Source organism: Anarrhichthys ocellatus, unplaced genomic scaffold, assembly GCF_004355925.1.
Source record: "Anarrhichthys ocellatus isolate YVR2014 unplaced genomic scaffold, GSC_Weel_1.0 scaffold1, whole genome shotgun sequence".
Classification (NCBI taxonomy): Eukaryota; Metazoa; Chordata; class Actinopteri; order Perciformes; family Anarhichadidae; genus Anarrhichthys; species Anarrhichthys ocellatus.
In genome coordinates this window covers 12,403,488-12,422,146 of record NW_022280031.1, presented here as the reverse complement: position 1 = coordinate 12,422,146, position 18,659 = coordinate 12,403,488, and the positions used below count along the sequence as shown (strand labels likewise).

Below are 18,659 nucleotides of genomic sequence, written 5' to 3'. Positions count from 1 at the left end.
CTCTCTCTCTCTCTCTCTCTCTCTCTCTCTCTCTCTCTCTCTCTCTTCCCCCCCATCCTTCCTGGGTTGTCCCTAGCAACAGCAGAGACCCAGTGGCATGACAGTGAAATTACTTTGCTTCTTCTTACCTTTGTTGTTTTTTTGAAGCACATACAGTCCTGGAACATTTATTGTTGTGCATTATACAGTAACAGGCTACTCTTCTTCAGATTTTTTTTTGTGGGGGGGGCATGCTTGTGTGTATTTCGATGCAGCAGCGGTGTCTCTGAGCTCCATGCGCTACAGTACCACTGTCAATATCTCAACCCTTGTTTCCTTGATCATTTTCTTGAATTGCTAATGATGAGTTCTTTTTTTTTTTTTTTTTTTTAACGCCCACCCAGCCATCTCAGCCAGAGAAGATGTTACAGCCGTTAAGCCATGAGACAGCCAGCACTAGACGAACACCCTCACAGCAAATCCTCAAGGCTTCATTGTGTGTGTGCCAGTAGCTGGATTATGCTAACTCTTATCTTTGGTAGTCTCACTCCTTCTCTCGCTTCCTCTGCATTTTAGTTGTCTTTTGGCTCCTCCAGTCCCAACTCTAAGCAGGGGGCTCTTTCCTTCTTACTCTACTTCACAGCTTGGTCAATGGAGCTTTCGGGGTGTGTGTGCGTGTGGGGGGGGGGGGGGGGGGGGGGGGGGGGGGGGGGGGGGGGCGTATTGAATGAATTAGGCCTATAGCGATGATAGTGTCTCACCCCTGGGTCTGAGCCAAGGCTCTGCTTTTCCATCCCTTTTGAAACACTGGTCACAATTCCGCTTCCTACTTGGTTTTCTAAGAGCAGCAGTGTCTAAATGGAGTCCAATCAATGGCCACTTTTGTGTGGGAAGTGAACTGACAGTCGGCTGAAGGCTCGGCCTCGGCTGAGGACTCTCCAAGGTTGACGTTGTGTAAAAAGACTCGGTGCCTGGGAATGAGCGGACCGACTTATTGGTTTGACAGACTTCAGATGGGATTTGTTTGACTTTCGATCAATTTTCCTCTTGCTGCACGAGTGTCTGGCCCCAAAGTTTGGAAGTTTGAGGGCGCCAAAGTATTGTTGCTAGTGATGAACTGGAAGCGCTCCTTGTGTGTGCCCATACAGTAGCTTATAACAGAGATAACATTAAAAGAATAGAGTGATTTTGTGTCTCCAGATGCCTTTTGTACATGTATCGTATGCTTGTGTGAGTGTATCCTACATGTACGCTTGTTTGGGTACCGATCTGTGATTTATCACCAGTGTCACTGAGCGTGGCTGCAGTGGGAGCCTCTCCCCTTATCCCCACACATCTATTTTTACCGGCTTATAGCCTACCAGCCCAATGGAGACACGACAGGATAGATCAAGAGAGGGAAAGCCCTCTGTTGTCTGTCAGAACAAAGATGAGAAAGATTATTTATGCTTATATTTATTCCATTTTTCCAGCACTGATGGAAATATTTTCTTTTTTGTGGTAGGAAACAATAAATGCAGTAGAGAGTGAGACACACAAGCAGGAAATGTGCACTAGTGAGGCAAAGATTGCGTGATTGAATGGAGCAAAGAAATCCGAATGTTTAAAACAATAAGAAAGACGGCCTTTTATCATCAGTCAAATTGGCATCTCACTATTATCTCAGCTGTTTACTATCGACGCCGCACTGGCCAACTGTCCACAGTCATTAAAGACAAAGTGCTAGAATCACACAGGCTACATGCCAAACCACACACACACACATACATATTCACACACACTCCCATTTCCCCTCCCATATGGCAGGATCCCACTGAGGTGCTACTACGATACCTCACACTCTACCCCAGTGTGAAGGAAGATCACAGCAAACAATGGAGACTGCTGTCACGTTGTATGTGATTTTTATCTACCAGTAGTACAATTGCTCATTATGTGGCATTGAAACTCTCCCAGACCATGTATACCCCTCTGTCTCATTTACCTTAAATCCAGGAAATTTGGAAAGTGTAGTTAGAATAAACGGCAGCTAAACCAGTTTTCAGATGCTAACGTCTTGAAGAATATGGCTTTTCTGTTAGTACAAGAAGTGGAGTGAATACCAAGATGAAAGCAATGCTTCCAGTGAATTATTGCACACCAGCTGCCACTGAAATCTGCACCTTTTTATTCCTTGTTATTCTTTCTAGTCTGCTAACTCTCACTCTGTCTCTGATTGGCTGTCCAGGTACAACCCGCACCCCCCGTGACGGAGAAGTTTCTGGCGTGGACTACAACTTCCTTCCAGTGGAGGACTTCCTGGAGTTGGAGAAGAGTGGGACCCTGTTGGAGATAGGAACGTATGACGGTAAATCAGGAAATCGCACATTTGGTCGGACGTATTGTATGTAACGTTATGTTGGCTTTCAGATATCTAGAACATCAGCAGCAAACATCAATGGCCTTTTAAAACGAGGCTCAGAGTTCTCAGACACAAGTTTCACTCGTCTTCTCTCCGTGTGTCAATAAGTGAACGAGCTTAAGTAGTCGAACAGCATTGAACCTGACTTTACACAGATGTGCCAGCTTGCGTGGCAGAAAATAACCAAGTCCCTCTGTACCTCCGGCCAGTGCTTAAACTCGCTCACCCACGGTACATCGTCAGCAAGCGGGCGCGTTGTGTCCCTGTCCGGGCCAATCAGCCTGCTTCTAGACAGGTGCACCTGCTGGCCCAGCAGGAGGGAACCATGTCTCCTCTCTGCCTCCAGCCGGCGCTCAAAACATGTCAAGTGATGTTGTCAGTCCCCTTGAGTCGGAGAGAACATTCTTCACTTTAGATTCTGTTTGCGTTGACCATCATCCATACATCAAAAATAAATCCATTGCAGAACGACAGATGAACAGAGAGTCTCCTCAGTACGTCGTAGTTTGCATTGCAGCGGGAAGATGCGTTGTGTTTTTACAAGATTTGTTTTCTCAAATGGCCAAATTCTAATACCCTCGCTTGTTTGGTATGCGCCGCTATCGCCATCGCTGTGTCCAACACAAATGTAGGTCAGGCAGCCCTCAGCAACCTGTTTACCTCCGTTCTCTGGGGGGGGGGGGGTTGTTGAAAGTAGCTCTCGGACACACTGGAGCGCTCCGGCTAAAGTAAAAGTAGACGAGAAGAAGTTGATGGGAGAGTTAAAAAGGTTGCTGTCAAAATCTTGACATGCTTTGTCTTTCATGAAAGCAACATCACAAAAAAGAAGTTCATGAAAAATGTATGTGGTGGGTGTTGGATATATAGAGAGGTACTGGGCCAGTGTTAGTGTTTTGGGCACTGACACAGACACACATAAGCCTTTTAGGTCAGATCACGGGTCTTTCAGTCTAATAAGTGATTGACAGTTGCCTTGCGACATTACTGTAATCACATCCTACCTGTTATCAGTTATTGCTCCTTTCTAGCTGGCAAAACTTTAAACAAAATGTTAGTGGAACTAGTCGTCATGTGTGGGTTATCTAGTCTTAGACGCTTTCAATAATCCTTTCCCAGTGCAGAGATCAGCCTTTAGTTTATATACAGTGCACAAACTGTACTCACAGTTTGTTCCTGATGAACATTAGACATTCAAATCAAGGCAAAATGATCAAACAAGATGCCACCATTGAAAATGCGTTTGTTTAGATGCTACAGCAGGATAAACTGTTGCATCTAAAGGAATGCATTTTCCATTTCCGAAAAAAGAAGGAAGCTAAGAAACGTCCATTTTATCAGGAAGTCCATTTTATGTTGTCACCTGCCATTGACAACAAAGCCGATAAATTCAGTGGCGATGACTCGTTGGCACAAAGTACGTGTCGCATGTAGCACACAACACTTTGCTGATAAACTACCGACACACTGGAAGGACCGTAAACAACAACACTACCGTGTATCATCTCCATTCAGTCAGATGATGTTTAATTAAGTGTCTGCTGTGTCCACTTAGCTGGTTCACTGTTCCATAACAATGGATTTCCCTCTGACGCCAAGCCAGGAGAAGCAAACTAGGCAAACTTCTGACTGGCAACTTGCTCACTCACTGATGACCGTATGGAGGAAATCAGGAGCTTTCAGCCATCTGCTCTGTCACTTGAAAGGCTTCGACATACTTTAAACAAGCAAGACTCACAATTCAAATTCAAAAGCAGCTTTGACTTGTGACTGCGTGGCTGTTTATAGTCAGTAAAAACATGGTTTAGTCAATTAGTACTCAATTTAATACAATTTGTGAGATGACAAAATGTTGTTTATTTATTTTTTTAAATTTATTATACTATATTGATCCCTTTAAGGGGGAAATTTGTCTCTGCATTTGACCCATCCCTGTATATAGGGAGCAGTGGGCTGCCAATGACAGGCGCCCCGGGGGTTCAGTGTATCAGGTACACTTCGACACGTGACACATCCCAGTTGAGGATCAAACCGTTGACCTTCCGGTTCCCAGATAACCCTCTTAACCCAGTGAGCCACGGTCGCCCCCAGATGAGGATCTGACTAAAGAATATGACTGAATAAATCAAACCAGCTTTCAGTTCAAGTCTGTGTGGTATAAACTGTGTTGTGTGAAAGTACAGACGTGCAAAAACATCCAATATTAGTAATTCCATCACCATGCCTCACCATGGTTTTACTAACTGTATACAAGCATATTGACCATCTTCAACAGTCACATTATCTTGTGTTTTGGTCCAGAAATACAATAATAACATGTTTGTTGGCACTTTAAATGTTTGGACAGGTTTTATCATAGAAAAGCTATTTTGAAAACTGTTAATAAAGCTTTTTAATGGCCGAGTTGGTATTAATTATTGTTGTTATCAATTACCCATGTGCTCTTCCTGCTAAGACCTGCCAAGATGTCTGCTGTGAAAAAAAAGTTTATTCTCCATTTAAGTTGTAGTTTGCCAATTTTATCTTTTGACTGTAACTTTGCCGCCTGGACGAGAAGATTTATTTTTCCATTGCCTTTATGTTTTGGACGCTGCTGTCGCATTAAGATTTGGCTTTATATTCTGGTTTTCGGATGGTACCTTCTCCTTAAGTCTGCCTGCTCTAACTTTGGATTAAAATGACAAAGAAATCAGCTCTGCATGTTTTATCCTCTCGTCGGTTTAGCTGAAATGTTGTTCTGGCACTGGAAAACAATTTGGCTGCAAACTGCTGCACTAAATGTCTTCAGAAATGAACTATTGGGAAGAAAACTACCACTGTACTTGTGTATCCAAATGCAAAACATTTCTTGGTGTCAACTCTGACTCACAAAATATCAACTTACTTGAGTTCTAACAGTGGACAAATGATGTAATATTGTTTGAGGAACACCATTTGAGTAAAACATTCTCTAGTTTGTGAACTTTATTTGGCTCAAACAAGAAAAGTTTAGCTTTGCTTCAGAGATTCACATTCTCCCACAGAAACCCAGTGTCACCATTTGCATACAACGGCTTTAACTAAAGCCACACTCACAACCCTTTAACCCCTCCTACTAACATACCCTTCTTTTCTCTGTCTCTTTTTTTTTTTAAATCCCTGCCTCCTCCTCTTGTTGCCTAGGAAACTATTATGGGACGCCCAAGCCACCGGTGCAGCCCCCCAGTGGGAAAGTAATTAACAGTAGCGGTAGCGGCGGTGATGCCCCACTGCCAGACGGGCTCAGCGGTAGCCTGCCGGGCTCGCAGCACTCCACTCCCCGACGCAGCAAGTCCTACAATGACATGCACAATGCTGGACTAGTGCCTGGAGAGCCGCAGGAGGACGACGAGGACCTCCCTGACATGAACAGTAGCTTTACAGGTATGTGTAGCTTTTGTCATGCTTGAGAAAATAACTGTGATGATGTCATCAGGGGTTTAATTTACAACCTTCAAAGTTTGAGGGAATTGGACGTTTAGCAGTCAGGTAGGGTCTAATGATATATATATATCATCCCGTTGCATCATGGGAAATGTAGGATCCATTGTTTTGATCCATGATAAGGACTCATGTCAGGATATCTCTCACCGTTGTGCTTCAGGTCCCCCCAATTTTGAGCAGATGAAATACTAAACAGCTGGAATAAGCCTTTACGTAAATGGGTTTTTGTATAGTTGACAAAACAAGGAATTTGGAGACATCACAAAAGACTGTTAAGACCGACTAAACAGCTGATTTAATCAGGCAATATTTGATGGGTGAATTGATGATGAAAGCAACCCACCACACCCAAAACTATTTAGGACAGACCGCGCATCATTGAAATGCAAAGTGAATGTTAGCATTCACTTTACAGTCGTTTGAGTCGATTGTTCAACTGGGCTACTGAGCAGCCTGCACAGTCCTTTTTTTTTTTTCTCTCTGGCTGTTTAGTTGAGCACAGATGTGCATTTTTCTCTTTTGTTGAGCAGCTCCACTCTGAAAGCATGGAGATGAAATCCAATAACGTGTCACTCAAGGCACATTTGAAACACATTCTGAAGCCAGGTGTAAACAACAGCCTGCCTTTAATGGATTTCGGCACAATTTTCATTTATTTGGCTACAAAATACCAGAATGGAACTATGCTGGAACCATAGTCCACATTAAATCAAATTTGTGCAGCATCGCACAGGCAACAGCCAATATGAAGTGCCACATTTGGCATCGGCACACAGTGTATACAGGCGAGCTAGTTTCTCACAGGTTTTTCTACCTTTTCACAATTTGTTGTTGGTTTACTGTCCTTTTCTAGCTGTAGTTGTATGTTTTTGCAGAACTTACACCATGACTCACATGCTTCTTCAGCTGGTGTCGACACCTTTAAAACAAACAGACCTGAAGTCAGTGAGTACACAGGCAGTTGCTTGCAGAGCCGTCCTCAACAGCAGCCTGAGAACATGCTGTGTTCTGTTTGTTCTGGAGTATAACACCGGAATGCGAAACCGGTTTTCTGCAGCTCGGTTTGTAAGCAGAGACAAACTGAATATTTAGTTGTGATGGATGAAGTGGGAGGCAATGCAAGTGGAGAAAAGGCAGCAGGAAATTAAATAGAAAAGAGGGAGTGGCCGGGAAAAAGCAAAGTGGGCAAGTCTGAAAAGGGATTGGATGGAGAAAGGAAGAGAGGCAAGGGAGGATTGCATTTAGTGAAGGAGGATAAGCTCATAAACATGAAGAAGTAGGAGAAAGAGCACAAAGGAGGTAGAGAGAGCACTTTGGTGTAGTGAGAGGCAGCAGAACACAACAGCTTCTTTGATTGGTAAGTAAGTGGTCTCTGGGTTTGACTACATCTGCCTGTATCTATGCGTCAAAAAATGTAAAATAGTGCCATCTGGCTGCAAGCAGCAGAGGGTGGATTACTGAGCAACCTCCATTTTTGTAACCAGGCTTAATGATCCCGTTAGTACTTGGTAGGTCACTGGTGTTTGTGAATTAGAGGGAGATTTTATGAGATGAATTTAAAAATGTTTGGTAGCACGATGCTGACATCACTGCTGTTTTTTTATTTTTATTTAAAGGTCCTCTAATTGTTTTTGAGTATTAATATTCGCCCATGTTTGGATACCTCCTCTTGTGTGTTAGTAGGTCAGTATGGCATTGTATGGAGGTTGACTCAGCCATAAAGCTGCTTCTGCCATGTGTTTTGAGAAGGTGGGACCAAAAGTTGTTTATCTGCCGCCTGTGCTTGTGTTAGCTACGAGGGGGCCAGTCTAGTGTGAGTGTGAAAATGAGATAACAGGAAATTAGGTGCTAGCACTTCAGACGCCGTGGTTGTAGGTGTGAACTGCCCACTCGGCAGTTTTTAACTGAAATAAATGTCTCTACAGCCGTGAGTGTAACACAGTGATTTTAGGTTAAAAAACTATCTGAATGCTTTGGAAAGTCCTTGGACCGAGGCTAGATAGTGGCTAGATGAAGCTTTCTAAAAACTCAACTACTACTATCTTTTGGAATTAACTCTTCACTGCACAGGTAAATGAGATTTTTCATACAATCGTTTCTCCGAAAACCATTTTTAGTTGACATCTTGGGGTTTTGAGGCCGCTTTTGTGGAACCCAAATTGTTTCCACTGCTACTTTTTGAACGTGTAAGTGTTTCAGCATCCTTTTAACCAAAACGGTCACGTTTGCCTTAAATTCCGCAGGAGATTCTAGTGAATTAGACGAGATTCCTCACTCAGTGCGCCCCTTCGCCCCCCGCAAGAGTGACCCGCCCTACATTGGGAGAACCCCCTCACCATCGGCCACCACGGAGAGCACTCAGCAGTCACACTCTCACCTGAGCCATCCTCCCCCGGAGGATCCTCTGGGAACGCTGCCCGACAATTGGGAGATGGCCTACACCGAGAACGGAGAGGTCTACTTCATAGAGTAAGTTAACTCGAGGCAAAGTTCCACTTTTTACTCCGACGTCAAGTATAGAAACAAGGCTTTCATACAGTTACGTACTCACTTTGTAGTTGTAGATCCATGTTTCTGCTTATTGTCATATATGTTGTTGTGGACATTAATTAAAAGCTTTAGAAAGTGGGGACTTTTAAAAGACATGAAAGTCCTACATCACAAACAATATAATGGAGAATAACTCCAGACCACTGCTAATTTCTTCAGCATGTTATTCACATGCAGCCACTATACTCTAAGGCAAATACGTAGATTTGAATAAGAAACTGGGAAATTAAGTCTGCACGGTAGAACTTTGGGAAGAAAATGTATCACAGGTACATTTTATAGCGGTTCCTTTTTGCTATTTTTTGTTATTACTCATTAGACCTAGATCCTAAAACATCCTAAATACAGAGTATAAAGAGCCAAGTCTGGTATAGTACTGTGACTGTGTAAGATTCTGTTAACTATACTCTTAAAGCATAGTCCAGGTTCACTGATTTATTCAAGACTCTAATTCTCTGCAGTCTGTTGTTAAAGTAAATTGTGGAAGAGCTTTTTTCTGTAAGAGATCACAGGAGAGTTCTTTGTTTTCTTTTTGCCGTTATTTGTGCTAAATTGTTATGAAGGCTCTAATTTTCAGTCCTGTTGTCTTAATATTAACGTCATTAACAAGTTAGTTCACAATAAACCAGCAAATCTTCATCTAGAAATATGCACTTTATACAACATCTTAGAGGCCCTTATTGCTACATACCAGATGTGAGGACATGAGGACATTTTCCATTATTTCTAACACATTACGGCCCTTTTATTTGCGTGTATTTCCCGTTTAGCCACAACACAAAGACCACCTCCTGGATAGACCCTCGGTGCATGGACAAGCCTCAGAAACCTTTGGAAGAATGTGAAGATGATGGTACGTTCACAAGCTACCTATGAGATTCTGTGTTTATGTAAAATCCTCTACGTATGCATTACACTCCTTTCAAACACAAAACCCATTGTATGACACAGACTAATGAACAGGGCGTCAGGCATTGACTTATGTAGAAATACAGGTTTCTCCCATACTGTCTCATTGTTATTAAATAACTATCAGAAACAGACACCTGTTCAGTAAGTAAGTCACTAGTTTTAGATCCTTTTCATGTGTGTCCAATTAACTAACCCTGTATTTAGATTGGGTTAGAAAACACCTTTCACTTCCTGTTTCTCAGTGTATTGTCCTGAAAATCACAGAGGGCAGCGGTTCCCTCAGCAGCCTTTGGGTGTCAGTGTTGGGTCACGGAAAATGGCGAGAAGTCATTGGGTGGCGCTGCTCTGCTCCTTCTCTCAGCTGTTTGTCAGAGCAAGATGCCCCACAGATCCAGTCGTTTGGGGAAAACATGCCTTGTGATTTATTTTTTTTTGTCACATGAGGCTGCGGCTCTCAGATGTTGTTAAACTGACTCACAGATGTGCACCCCGTCCCCCCTCTCTGTCCCTCTTCTCTTTCCATTTCACAACGATCCTGTGCTGCTGTGCGGTCCCGTCCCGCTGAGTAGAAGGGGTACACACGGAGGAGCTGGACAATGACCTAGGTAGGATCTTCTACACTCTCACTCCATCACTCTCAGTGTCACGTTGGTGTTTGCACACATCTGATTCACTGTCGCAACTCAAAAACGTCCAGCTGAATTTATTTTGAGCAAGTGGAGTCACTTAATAGTGCTCATCTACATAATGACATGAAAATGCCGCCACCAGTGGCTCACACAGAGTCATTTGCTGTTGGTGAGAGATGACTATGACAATGACTCTAATTATCTAGAGATGACACATTATGCCAGGCTGACGGAGATATGACCTTTACCTAGTCTATTCTCAGTGTGTGGCTTCGGTTCTTTTTATCAAACACGCACCGGGTGTGATCAGAAATCCGGCCTCGGACACAACTGTCAATTGCCCACATGCCGCCAGCAAACCGGACGCATTCACATGTCATTTCATACATAAGAGCCGAGAGCCAGTCCGAGGGAGAATCTTACAATCATGCTTTTCTAATGGCTGTCTGTCTGACCCATCGGCGCACTAACTAACCTATCAGACACAGCAGCGCGGACACTTGTGCAGGATGAATGGTGTCTGGAGACCGTGCCCGGCACCGATAATGAATGATGCCATTCCATGAGAGGAGATATCTGATTACTGATTGTAGTACATTGAAATACAGGGACGAAAAGGATAAATACACACATTTCACTTCATTCACTTTTGTTTTTGTAGAATTTGGAATAACGCCAAATGTAGTGTTTATTGCTGTTGACAAGTGAAAGAATGAAACGTCTTCTTTTAGCTTGATTTGTAACCAGTTTCAATTTTGTAAAATGGGATTGGAAATGTTTTCATCAGCCCCGGGGACTTATATAGGAGCCCTAAATATGTATTCAAATCAAGTATATCTTTTCATCATCTGCTAAAGCTGCATTAATCAATGTTTTTTCTATTAACATTGAGTCAGATGACTAAATGTTGTGTGAAAGGGGTAACCCACAGAAAAATATCACATTAGCTCTCACAGCAACACAAACACAACATCGCGTGGGAAGAAAAATCATCTACAGGCCTTCAGTCTCATTGGCAGCTCCCATTGGTTAATGTGTTAAACAGCTGCCATGTTATAGCCATCAGATCAGATGAGTCCATACGTCAGCCCTCGACCGGATCAACTCGTTCAATAATTATTGATCAACACAATCCAATACAGGTGGGCAGAGGAACGCAATTAACTCCAGTGCTCTGAGGAGGAGCAGCAGACTCGATCATTTTATGAACACACACACACACTCAAAGTGCCTCTGTAGTACATGCTTACTCCGGAGAAATCAATTGCAGCACAGTATCAAGAGAGTTGGATGCAAATAGTTAAAAATGTCATCCATCATGCGGAGGTGGGGACACAGTGAGAGCATTTACGTTTACACTCACTGAAGTGTACACCATACTGTTAAGAAGGTTGCAGCACCGAATGTCCTCTCTCTCTCTCTCTCACTCTCTCTCACTCACTCACTCACTCACACTCGTATGCACACACACAGTCACAGGTGCTCCTCCAGGAGCGGAACCAGCGCAGTGTGAAATCAAGTGGGTGATTAAAATTTAGCGGGAGGCGATGCGGGACCGCATTCCATTTAGCGTTCCAGTTCAGAAATCTGAATGATAATTCACCATGCCCGCTCTGTGGGTTCACCCTGTTCGACTGCACCGGCGCTTTAACCTTGCATTTCCTTTTTTTTTTTTTTTTTTTTTTGCTGCATGTGCTTTTTGCGTTAGCCGCCTTTTTTTAGAAGGTGCTGAAAATATGGAATTGTAGTAACTCGATTTGCTTGCAAGCGTTTAAATTGACGACTCTAAATGCAGATTTGTCTGTGGTTGCTCTAAATCCGCTTCGCTGACTACCTGGTCTAACAGACTGTAATCTGTAGCGGTATGCATCACGTGCATACAATTTAAACATTCCCATCTGGCTTTTTCTTTTTTTTCTGCATCTGCTGCTGACTCCACTCCAACCAAGGGCCCTCCTCATTAGAAAGCAGAGGGAGGCTCTTCAAGTTTTATGATTGTAATTACCATCTACTTGCACACAGGGCGAGGCTTAATTGGCCGAGGGTAATGATATGTAAAACGGATACATCACAGGAGAGTATTACTGGACAATCTGTGTTTGTAGCCAATTAGAAGCCTCTGACGTTATCTATGTGGAGGCCAGCCAATAACCAATGCTGCTGTAATCTAGACGGCATCACTTCCTCTGGCAAACACTGCAGAAATACAGAGAGGTGGCACCAGCGGGCAATTACGGGCTGTTGAAGTGGGCCCAGTCACATTCATATCTTTACTTTACTTTCTCTGAAAGTCTGTAAAAGTGCCAGCTCCTCATGAAGCAGGTTTTCAGTCAAGTCCTGGTGCAGTTTTAGTCCACAAGGGGTGACTTGTGTAAGGACACAAACAGCAGATATCAGACAGAGAGACCGCAACCACACTGCCATTGTGTTTAGCCAAGGACAGGTATGTTTTCACTAATACAGGCAGCAGATTAATACGAAATTAATCAGATTATTATGAGGAAAAGGTATGGTAATATGTCATTATGCAAAAAAAAATTCTCTGCACATTGTAAGACTCGAGTCGTTCCCCCTCCGTCTTACCTTTACCTGTCTTTCCTTCCTTGCTTCCTTCTTCCCGTCCTCTCTCTGACCTCACCACCACTCTTTTTCTCTCACCACCTCTCACCTCTCCATCCCTCCATTCATCTCCGCCCAAGGGGGTCTTGCACCGTTCTTATCTGATGTGTGGAAATGTCAGCAGTGTGAGGGGACAAGGATGAAGGGGGAGGGGGGAGGCCAGACAGCCTGTGAACCTGTGGAGTCGCTCGGGCCCTGGAGACTGACTGACAGGCAGTCGCAACGTAGAGGCAAAAGGTCTCGACTGGCCTTGCCGCTAATGGCTCGATGCACGGCCCCCAGCAACTTTACAGCCTTGAGTTTCCATCGTTTCCTCTGTCTCACTCACAATTTGTCTTGTTTCTTTGTGTTTTTTTTAGAACTTCCACCAGGATGGGAGAAAATAGACGATCCAGTGTACGGGGTCTACTATGTTGAGTAAGTGACGTACAGTATGTAAAGGCATCCAACACACTGCACACGCAGGAAGGAGAAGAAATGACCTTCTCGCCTTTTTCTTCTGAAAATAAATAATTTCACTCGTTTTCATTGCAACAAAAGAAACTCTTGACCTTACTGTAAATAGGAGCAGCTCTAATTCTTGTACAGTTCTACAGTAAGATGTCAGCGCTAGATTTTCGCTGCCGCTATTTTGGTCTTTTGTGTACTGCAAAATGTAGGCCATTTTGTTAGTGTCGCTATCATTTGGGAAAACATGCGACGTGTGTGTGTGTGTGTGTATCTCTCATCTTGTGTAAAGCCTCAGGGCCTCAGCAATAATACGAATATGTTTCAAGTGTTTTTGATGTTGTTCAAAGCAGCACCTGGGGGCTTTGAGACTGTGGCATTTCAATGTTTTCCCCCTCTTTGTCTCTGCAATGTACTCCTCCTGTTCATCTCCTTCATTTGGTGTACAATGTGAGGCTTTCAGGTGTAACTTCTCAGTGCTGGTAGGTTAGTGGTAAACCTCCCAGGGTGTGTGGTGTGGAAGTTTGGTAGCTTCTGTGAATTAAGACAAAATCAATCAAAATTGGATTTATTTGACGTGATTTGTGGGCGTGATCGTGTCACGCACGTGCCAGAGAGGGGTTCCTGTGTATGTATGAAGTATGGATGCATGCATGTGTATTGCTCCACTGTGTATTAATGAAAGCTTTATCGCCATGTGTCCCCTCCCTCTCTTGACCCGATCTCTCTCTCTCCTCTTTTACCTTCTCCTCTCCACTGTGTCTGTTTTTGTTTTTTTCCCTCCCTGCTGTGCTCCACTCTCCTGCTGATATTTAATTCCTGTTTTCTATTCTATTCCTATTTCCTGTTTCCTATTATTCATTCCTCCCGTCCTTCATTTCTCATTCCTCAACCTCCATCCACTGGTCCCTCCTTCCGCCGTCCCGACAGTCACATCAACAGGAAGACCCAGTATGAGAATCCAATGTTGGAGGCTAAGAGGCGCAGGCAGCTGGAGCAGCAGCAGCCTCAGCAGCCTCAGCCCCAAAGCCAGCAGCCACCCGAAGGTGAGCGCTACATCCGAGGTTCGTTCACAAGCCCCCCACCAAGGGCGTCATTTCCTTTCTTTCTATTCATGTGTCTGACTGAGTGATCTGCATATGTCTCTGTATGCGTGTGTGTGCGAGACTGTGTCTTTCTAGCAACTATCTGCTACAGTATTTCTTGATGTCGCCTGCTACTGCCTTATGATTTGCTAAGTGCCCTTCCATAAAGGCATAACTATTATTTGCGGCTGCAACACGCAGCCCCTTTTTGTTCATTTCTGTTTCCCGTGTCTCTTTCGGACACTTGTTTGTGTTAATAACTTGAAAGCTTATTTCCTTGGGTGAAGAAAGGTAAGTTTGTCTTCAACTGAAAGTGATCTGTTTTTTTTTTTTAAAGAGAGCCTCTTTCCTAATTAGCTTTAAGTGCGAGCTACCAGTATTAACAGTCGTGCTTTAGCTCGCAAACCTGCCAAAACGCAGCTAATTGATAAGCTCGGGTTGCTCCTGCTTCCTGTCTTAAACCGTATGCATTCACAGGACGCCCCGCAGACAGAGATTAATTGTAAATGCAGGCCGGCCCACATGGGAAGTCTCCTATCGCGCTCTACCTTCTGCTCAGTCAGCAGAAATCATTCGATTCCACTCGATTACCTGCTGATTTCACTCCACGTCTGAAAGCTCAATCTCTCTTCAGAAAAACTCAATACTATCAAGCAGGGGTTTTCCCCCAATTCCTTTTACTTCTGCATTGACTCTATCACACTGTTTAGAATATCAATGAAGGTGGAAGTTTGATTGGTGCCGTGATGCCGTAACAAGGTGATTAATCAAAGACGCCAGCCATTATATGGGTCCTTCACAAGTTCCTCTAGTGTCACAAAAAAGCAAAATGGGGTTTTTCCCCCCAAACACACAGCACAGTAGGCTGTGTTGTCCCGGAGCCCTTAGCTCCAGCTTCTTGCACAAGTAGGGCAACTGTGCACCTGTCCGGACCGGTCTAGAGAACATGTGCCTCTTGCTGTTTCAGAATGGATCGAGGACTCGGTGTTGGCAGGGGTCCCGCTGGCCAGCTATGCTGCCAACCACCAGGAGACCTACAGGGACCCTCAGAAAGGACCTCCAATGCCCAACGCGATGGGACAGAAACGTGAGTTCCGTCTAGATAACACCACAGTGTTGTGTGTCAGGCTGTGTCACCCAGATCAACTTATTATGACTTAAACCAAATTCAGATCGCGCAGTGTAGTTTGTTTTCCTCAGCCGCTGACTCAGGCTGTGTTTGAGTTTTCATGAAGGAGGAGCAGTTATGTATTGACTGCACTCTGTATACATTTCATCATATAGTCTTAATATTAACTCTACTCATCCGGTACGTACATTAGACTACATTTTTACAAGAGAGCAGTGTTTGTATTTTCTTAACCGACAAACTCTGCGAGGGACAGTTTTATTTCTGCTTCTGTCTTCACTGCTGCCACATGTTGATTTACATGGAGCCTCTTTTATGATGCTCCCTTGAAATAATGGCCTGATTTCACCCACCATTTACTGAAACAAACACCTTCAGACACAGTGTCTAGCCGTTACTGTGTGTTGCCAGCTCCTTCTTATGCCAGCCTCCCACTAGCAGCGTGTCTAATTAGCGCAGCCATGGCAGAGAATTAACTGCCTCACCCCGTCTCTCACTCTCCCTTTGCCGCTCTGCGGGACGCCTTTGCCTTTTTCCCCTCATCAATCTCTTTATGTTATAGCTCACATCCCCGCCCGCTCGCTCACTCTCTGCTTCCATTCAATTGTTGGTTCTGTCTATCTTTCTCTCTTTCGGTCCCACCCTCTGTCTCTCCCAACTCTGGGCTGTCCGTGGCCTTGACATTCCTCTGGAGAAAGGCGTCATTTGAAATCTCTTGTTTCCATCTCCTTGCTTTTCATATTGCTCCTGCTTCCTGGTTTGCTCTCACATCTCTGGATCCCTTGTGGGATAAAGCCGCCGTCTATCTTCACAGTTTTGTTACATCTCTCCAGTTCTGAAAAATGCTTTTCATGGAGCGCCTTGGTAGCTGAGTGGTTGCAGCGCATGCCATATAACCAAAAACATCCTTGGAACCTTTGTTGCATTTCATACCCCCCCCCTAATTTTTACGCTGTCAAATAAAGGCGAAAATGACAAAAAAAAAAGATCTTCAAACTAGGCAGTGCACACACAACCTGCAAAAAACACAAACAGGGACACTTACTGACTCCAAGGGTAATGCATTTTTCATTGAATGCATAAACTGTAGCACTAGCACAAGTTAATGAGGTGCTGCTGGTCACTAAGCACACATTCCTCTGTGATCCCTTCTCTGTATTGTACGCGCTTTCATTCTTTCCTTCGTCTTTGGCAACATCTCACATCATATTCATGTTTGTGAAGCGCGTGAAGTCATCTTCTGTGGCATGTGGCTCACATGTCAATTAATAAACGGTGAGAGCTCAGCCGGTCCTTGTGTTCAGCTGTTGTTCCTCACATTCTCGACAGTGAAGGCGGTTGGATGAATACCTCACTCGAGCTTTTGATTTAGACTGATCCCATCTCCTATCTCGCTTCATTGTGTCCTTAATGCCAGATAATGAGGTAGAGAAGGGATGAATGAGTAATTTGGGTTTAGATTGTTCTCAAGACGTGAGATGTGTATCGTGGATATCTCTGTGTTAATTAAACCCTCACAACCAGTGTTGAATGATAAGAGCCGTTCACGGAGGCAGAGCCCTCTCTCGTATCATGTGACCTTCATTTGGTTATTTCCCCCCATTTTCTACCACATGCCATCTCTCACTTGTCTATTTGTTCTAATCAGTCTGTTTTGATTCATGTTATGTCATCGGACCAGAACACATAGTCGATAGCCGTTACACTCATGTTACGCAGTTGCACTGATCACTGAGAGTAAAGGTTATTTGTATGTTTTTTTTTTTTATGCCAATAAGCCAAAGCCTTTTCACCACATTTCACAAGATAAAGAACAGTTTCAGTGAACCCAAAGCTGCTTCTTTCAGTTTGGCATCATTACATCGGTGTATCAGAAAGGCATAAATGTAATTGACTGCGTTTGTGTGTTCAGGAGGGAAGCCTTTCTTTACCCGGAACCGATCCGAGCTGAAGGGGACTTTTATCAATACCAAGCTGAAAAAGAGTCGCCGGGGGTTCGGTTTCACTGTCGTGGGAGGCGACGAGCCAGACGAGTTCCTGCAGATCAAGAGCCTGGTCCTGGATGGACCGGCCGCCCTCGATGGCAAAATGGAGACAGGTTGGTTTACCCAATGTGGTTATAAGTAAGGAGGCTAAAACTTTGTGTCAAATAAAAGAGCTTTAACAGATGCATTCCAGACATTCAGAATAAAACTTCTCCCTCTTCTCCACCTTTTAAGGGGACGTGATCATTAACGTCAACGACACATGCGTGCTGGGCTACACCCATGCCCAAGTTGTGAAGATCTTCCAGTCCATCCCAATCGGCTCCATGGTGAACTTGGAGCTGTGCCGCGGCTATCCGCTGCCCTTTGACCCCGATGACCCCAACACGAGCCTGGTTACCTCGGTGGCCATCACCGACAGCAAAGACCCGATCATCGTCAACGGCCAGGCGGGCTCCCACAGCTACGACTCGCCGTCCAGCCACGGCAGTCACAACAACAACATCGGCTCGACCAACGGGGGGGCGCCCCTCAACGGCCTCCCCCGGTCCCACAGCCCCTCGGTGGAGGCTGACACCTCCTCCCAGCACGGCTACCCCAGCGATGTGGTCACCCTGGCCTCGTCCATCGCGACGCAACCGGAGCTCATCACCGTGCACATGGAGAAAGGAGACAAGGGCTTCGGCTTCACCATCGCCGACAGCCCCGGCGGCGGAGGGCAGAGAGTGAAGCAGATCGTGGACTACCCGCGCTGCCGCGGCCTCAAGGAGGGCGACATTATCGTGGAGGTGAACAAGAGAAACGTGCAGAGCATGTCGCACAACCAGGTGGTCGACCTGCTCAGCAAGTGTCCCAAAGGCAGCGAGGTCACCATGCTGGTGCAGAGAGGTGAGAGGAGGCCGACCCCTCCGTATGCATGCTTATTGTCTCAGTGAATGTGTCTTTGGTTGTAACTGTTGAGAGCAGATGGCCGTACCTGAAGTATTGCGAAACCAAAGAAACCTTTCCCTTGAATCCGCTCGATGCTGATGACAAAAAATATATAATAATTAGGCTGTCCCAGCTCACAGAGAGCTCTTTTATTGACACACATATTTATTTATTCATGTAAATAGATGTTGGAAGCAAAGGAGAGATTGCAAGATGGGGGGATTATTATGATATGGAAGGACAGGAGCCGCAGAGAAAGTTGACATAACGTTTGAGGAGGGAAGTGGGAGAGAGAGAGGCGCTGACACTAAACAGTATTGACAGTCAGAGCACCGTAGCCGCCTTGAAATGGAAAGGAGGCAGTGAGGAAGAAAAGTTAAAAGGGGAGATGAAGGAACTATGATAAGAAGGGAAAACATCACAGGAGAAAGGTTTCGTTGGTGTTTCCGGTCAGCGTCTGAATATTCTCCCTCTTTTTTCCCCCGCCCTGTCTCATGCCCGGTCGCTCTCTCTGCCCAGGTTCTTATCCCCCCC

General features: G+C 44.7%; 1 protein-coding gene across 8 annotated transcripts in view; it reads left to right on the top strand.

Annotated features, from left to right (window-relative positions):
* The window catches only part of magi1b (membrane associated guanylate kinase, WW and PDZ domain containing 1b), a 117,532-nt gene that overhangs the window by 70,142 nt on the left and 28,731 nt on the right, over nucleotides 1–18,659 (top strand). For 6 of the 8 annotated variants that reach the window (XM_031846562.1, XM_031846538.1, XM_031846555.1 and 3 more), the window contains exons 3-12: nucleotides 2,207–2,326; nucleotides 5,540–5,779; nucleotides 8,083–8,308; nucleotides 9,160–9,242; nucleotides 9,871–9,906; nucleotides 12,909–12,966; nucleotides 13,927–14,060; nucleotides 15,049–15,168; nucleotides 17,123–17,308; nucleotides 17,430–18,083. In XM_031846562.1, the coding sequence (XP_031702422.1) occupies nucleotides 2,207–2,326; nucleotides 5,540–5,779; nucleotides 8,083–8,308; nucleotides 9,160–9,242; nucleotides 9,871–9,906; nucleotides 12,909–12,966; nucleotides 13,927–14,060; nucleotides 15,049–15,168; nucleotides 17,123–17,308; nucleotides 17,430–18,083 (1,857 nt within the window). The remainder of the gene's footprint in view (nucleotides 1–2,206; nucleotides 2,327–5,539; nucleotides 5,780–8,082; nucleotides 8,309–9,159; nucleotides 9,243–9,870; nucleotides 9,907–12,908; nucleotides 12,967–13,926; nucleotides 14,061–15,048; nucleotides 15,169–17,122; nucleotides 17,309–17,429; nucleotides 18,084–18,659) is intronic. The other 2 variants (XM_031846546.1, XM_031846590.1) reach the window with 1 other exon arrangement.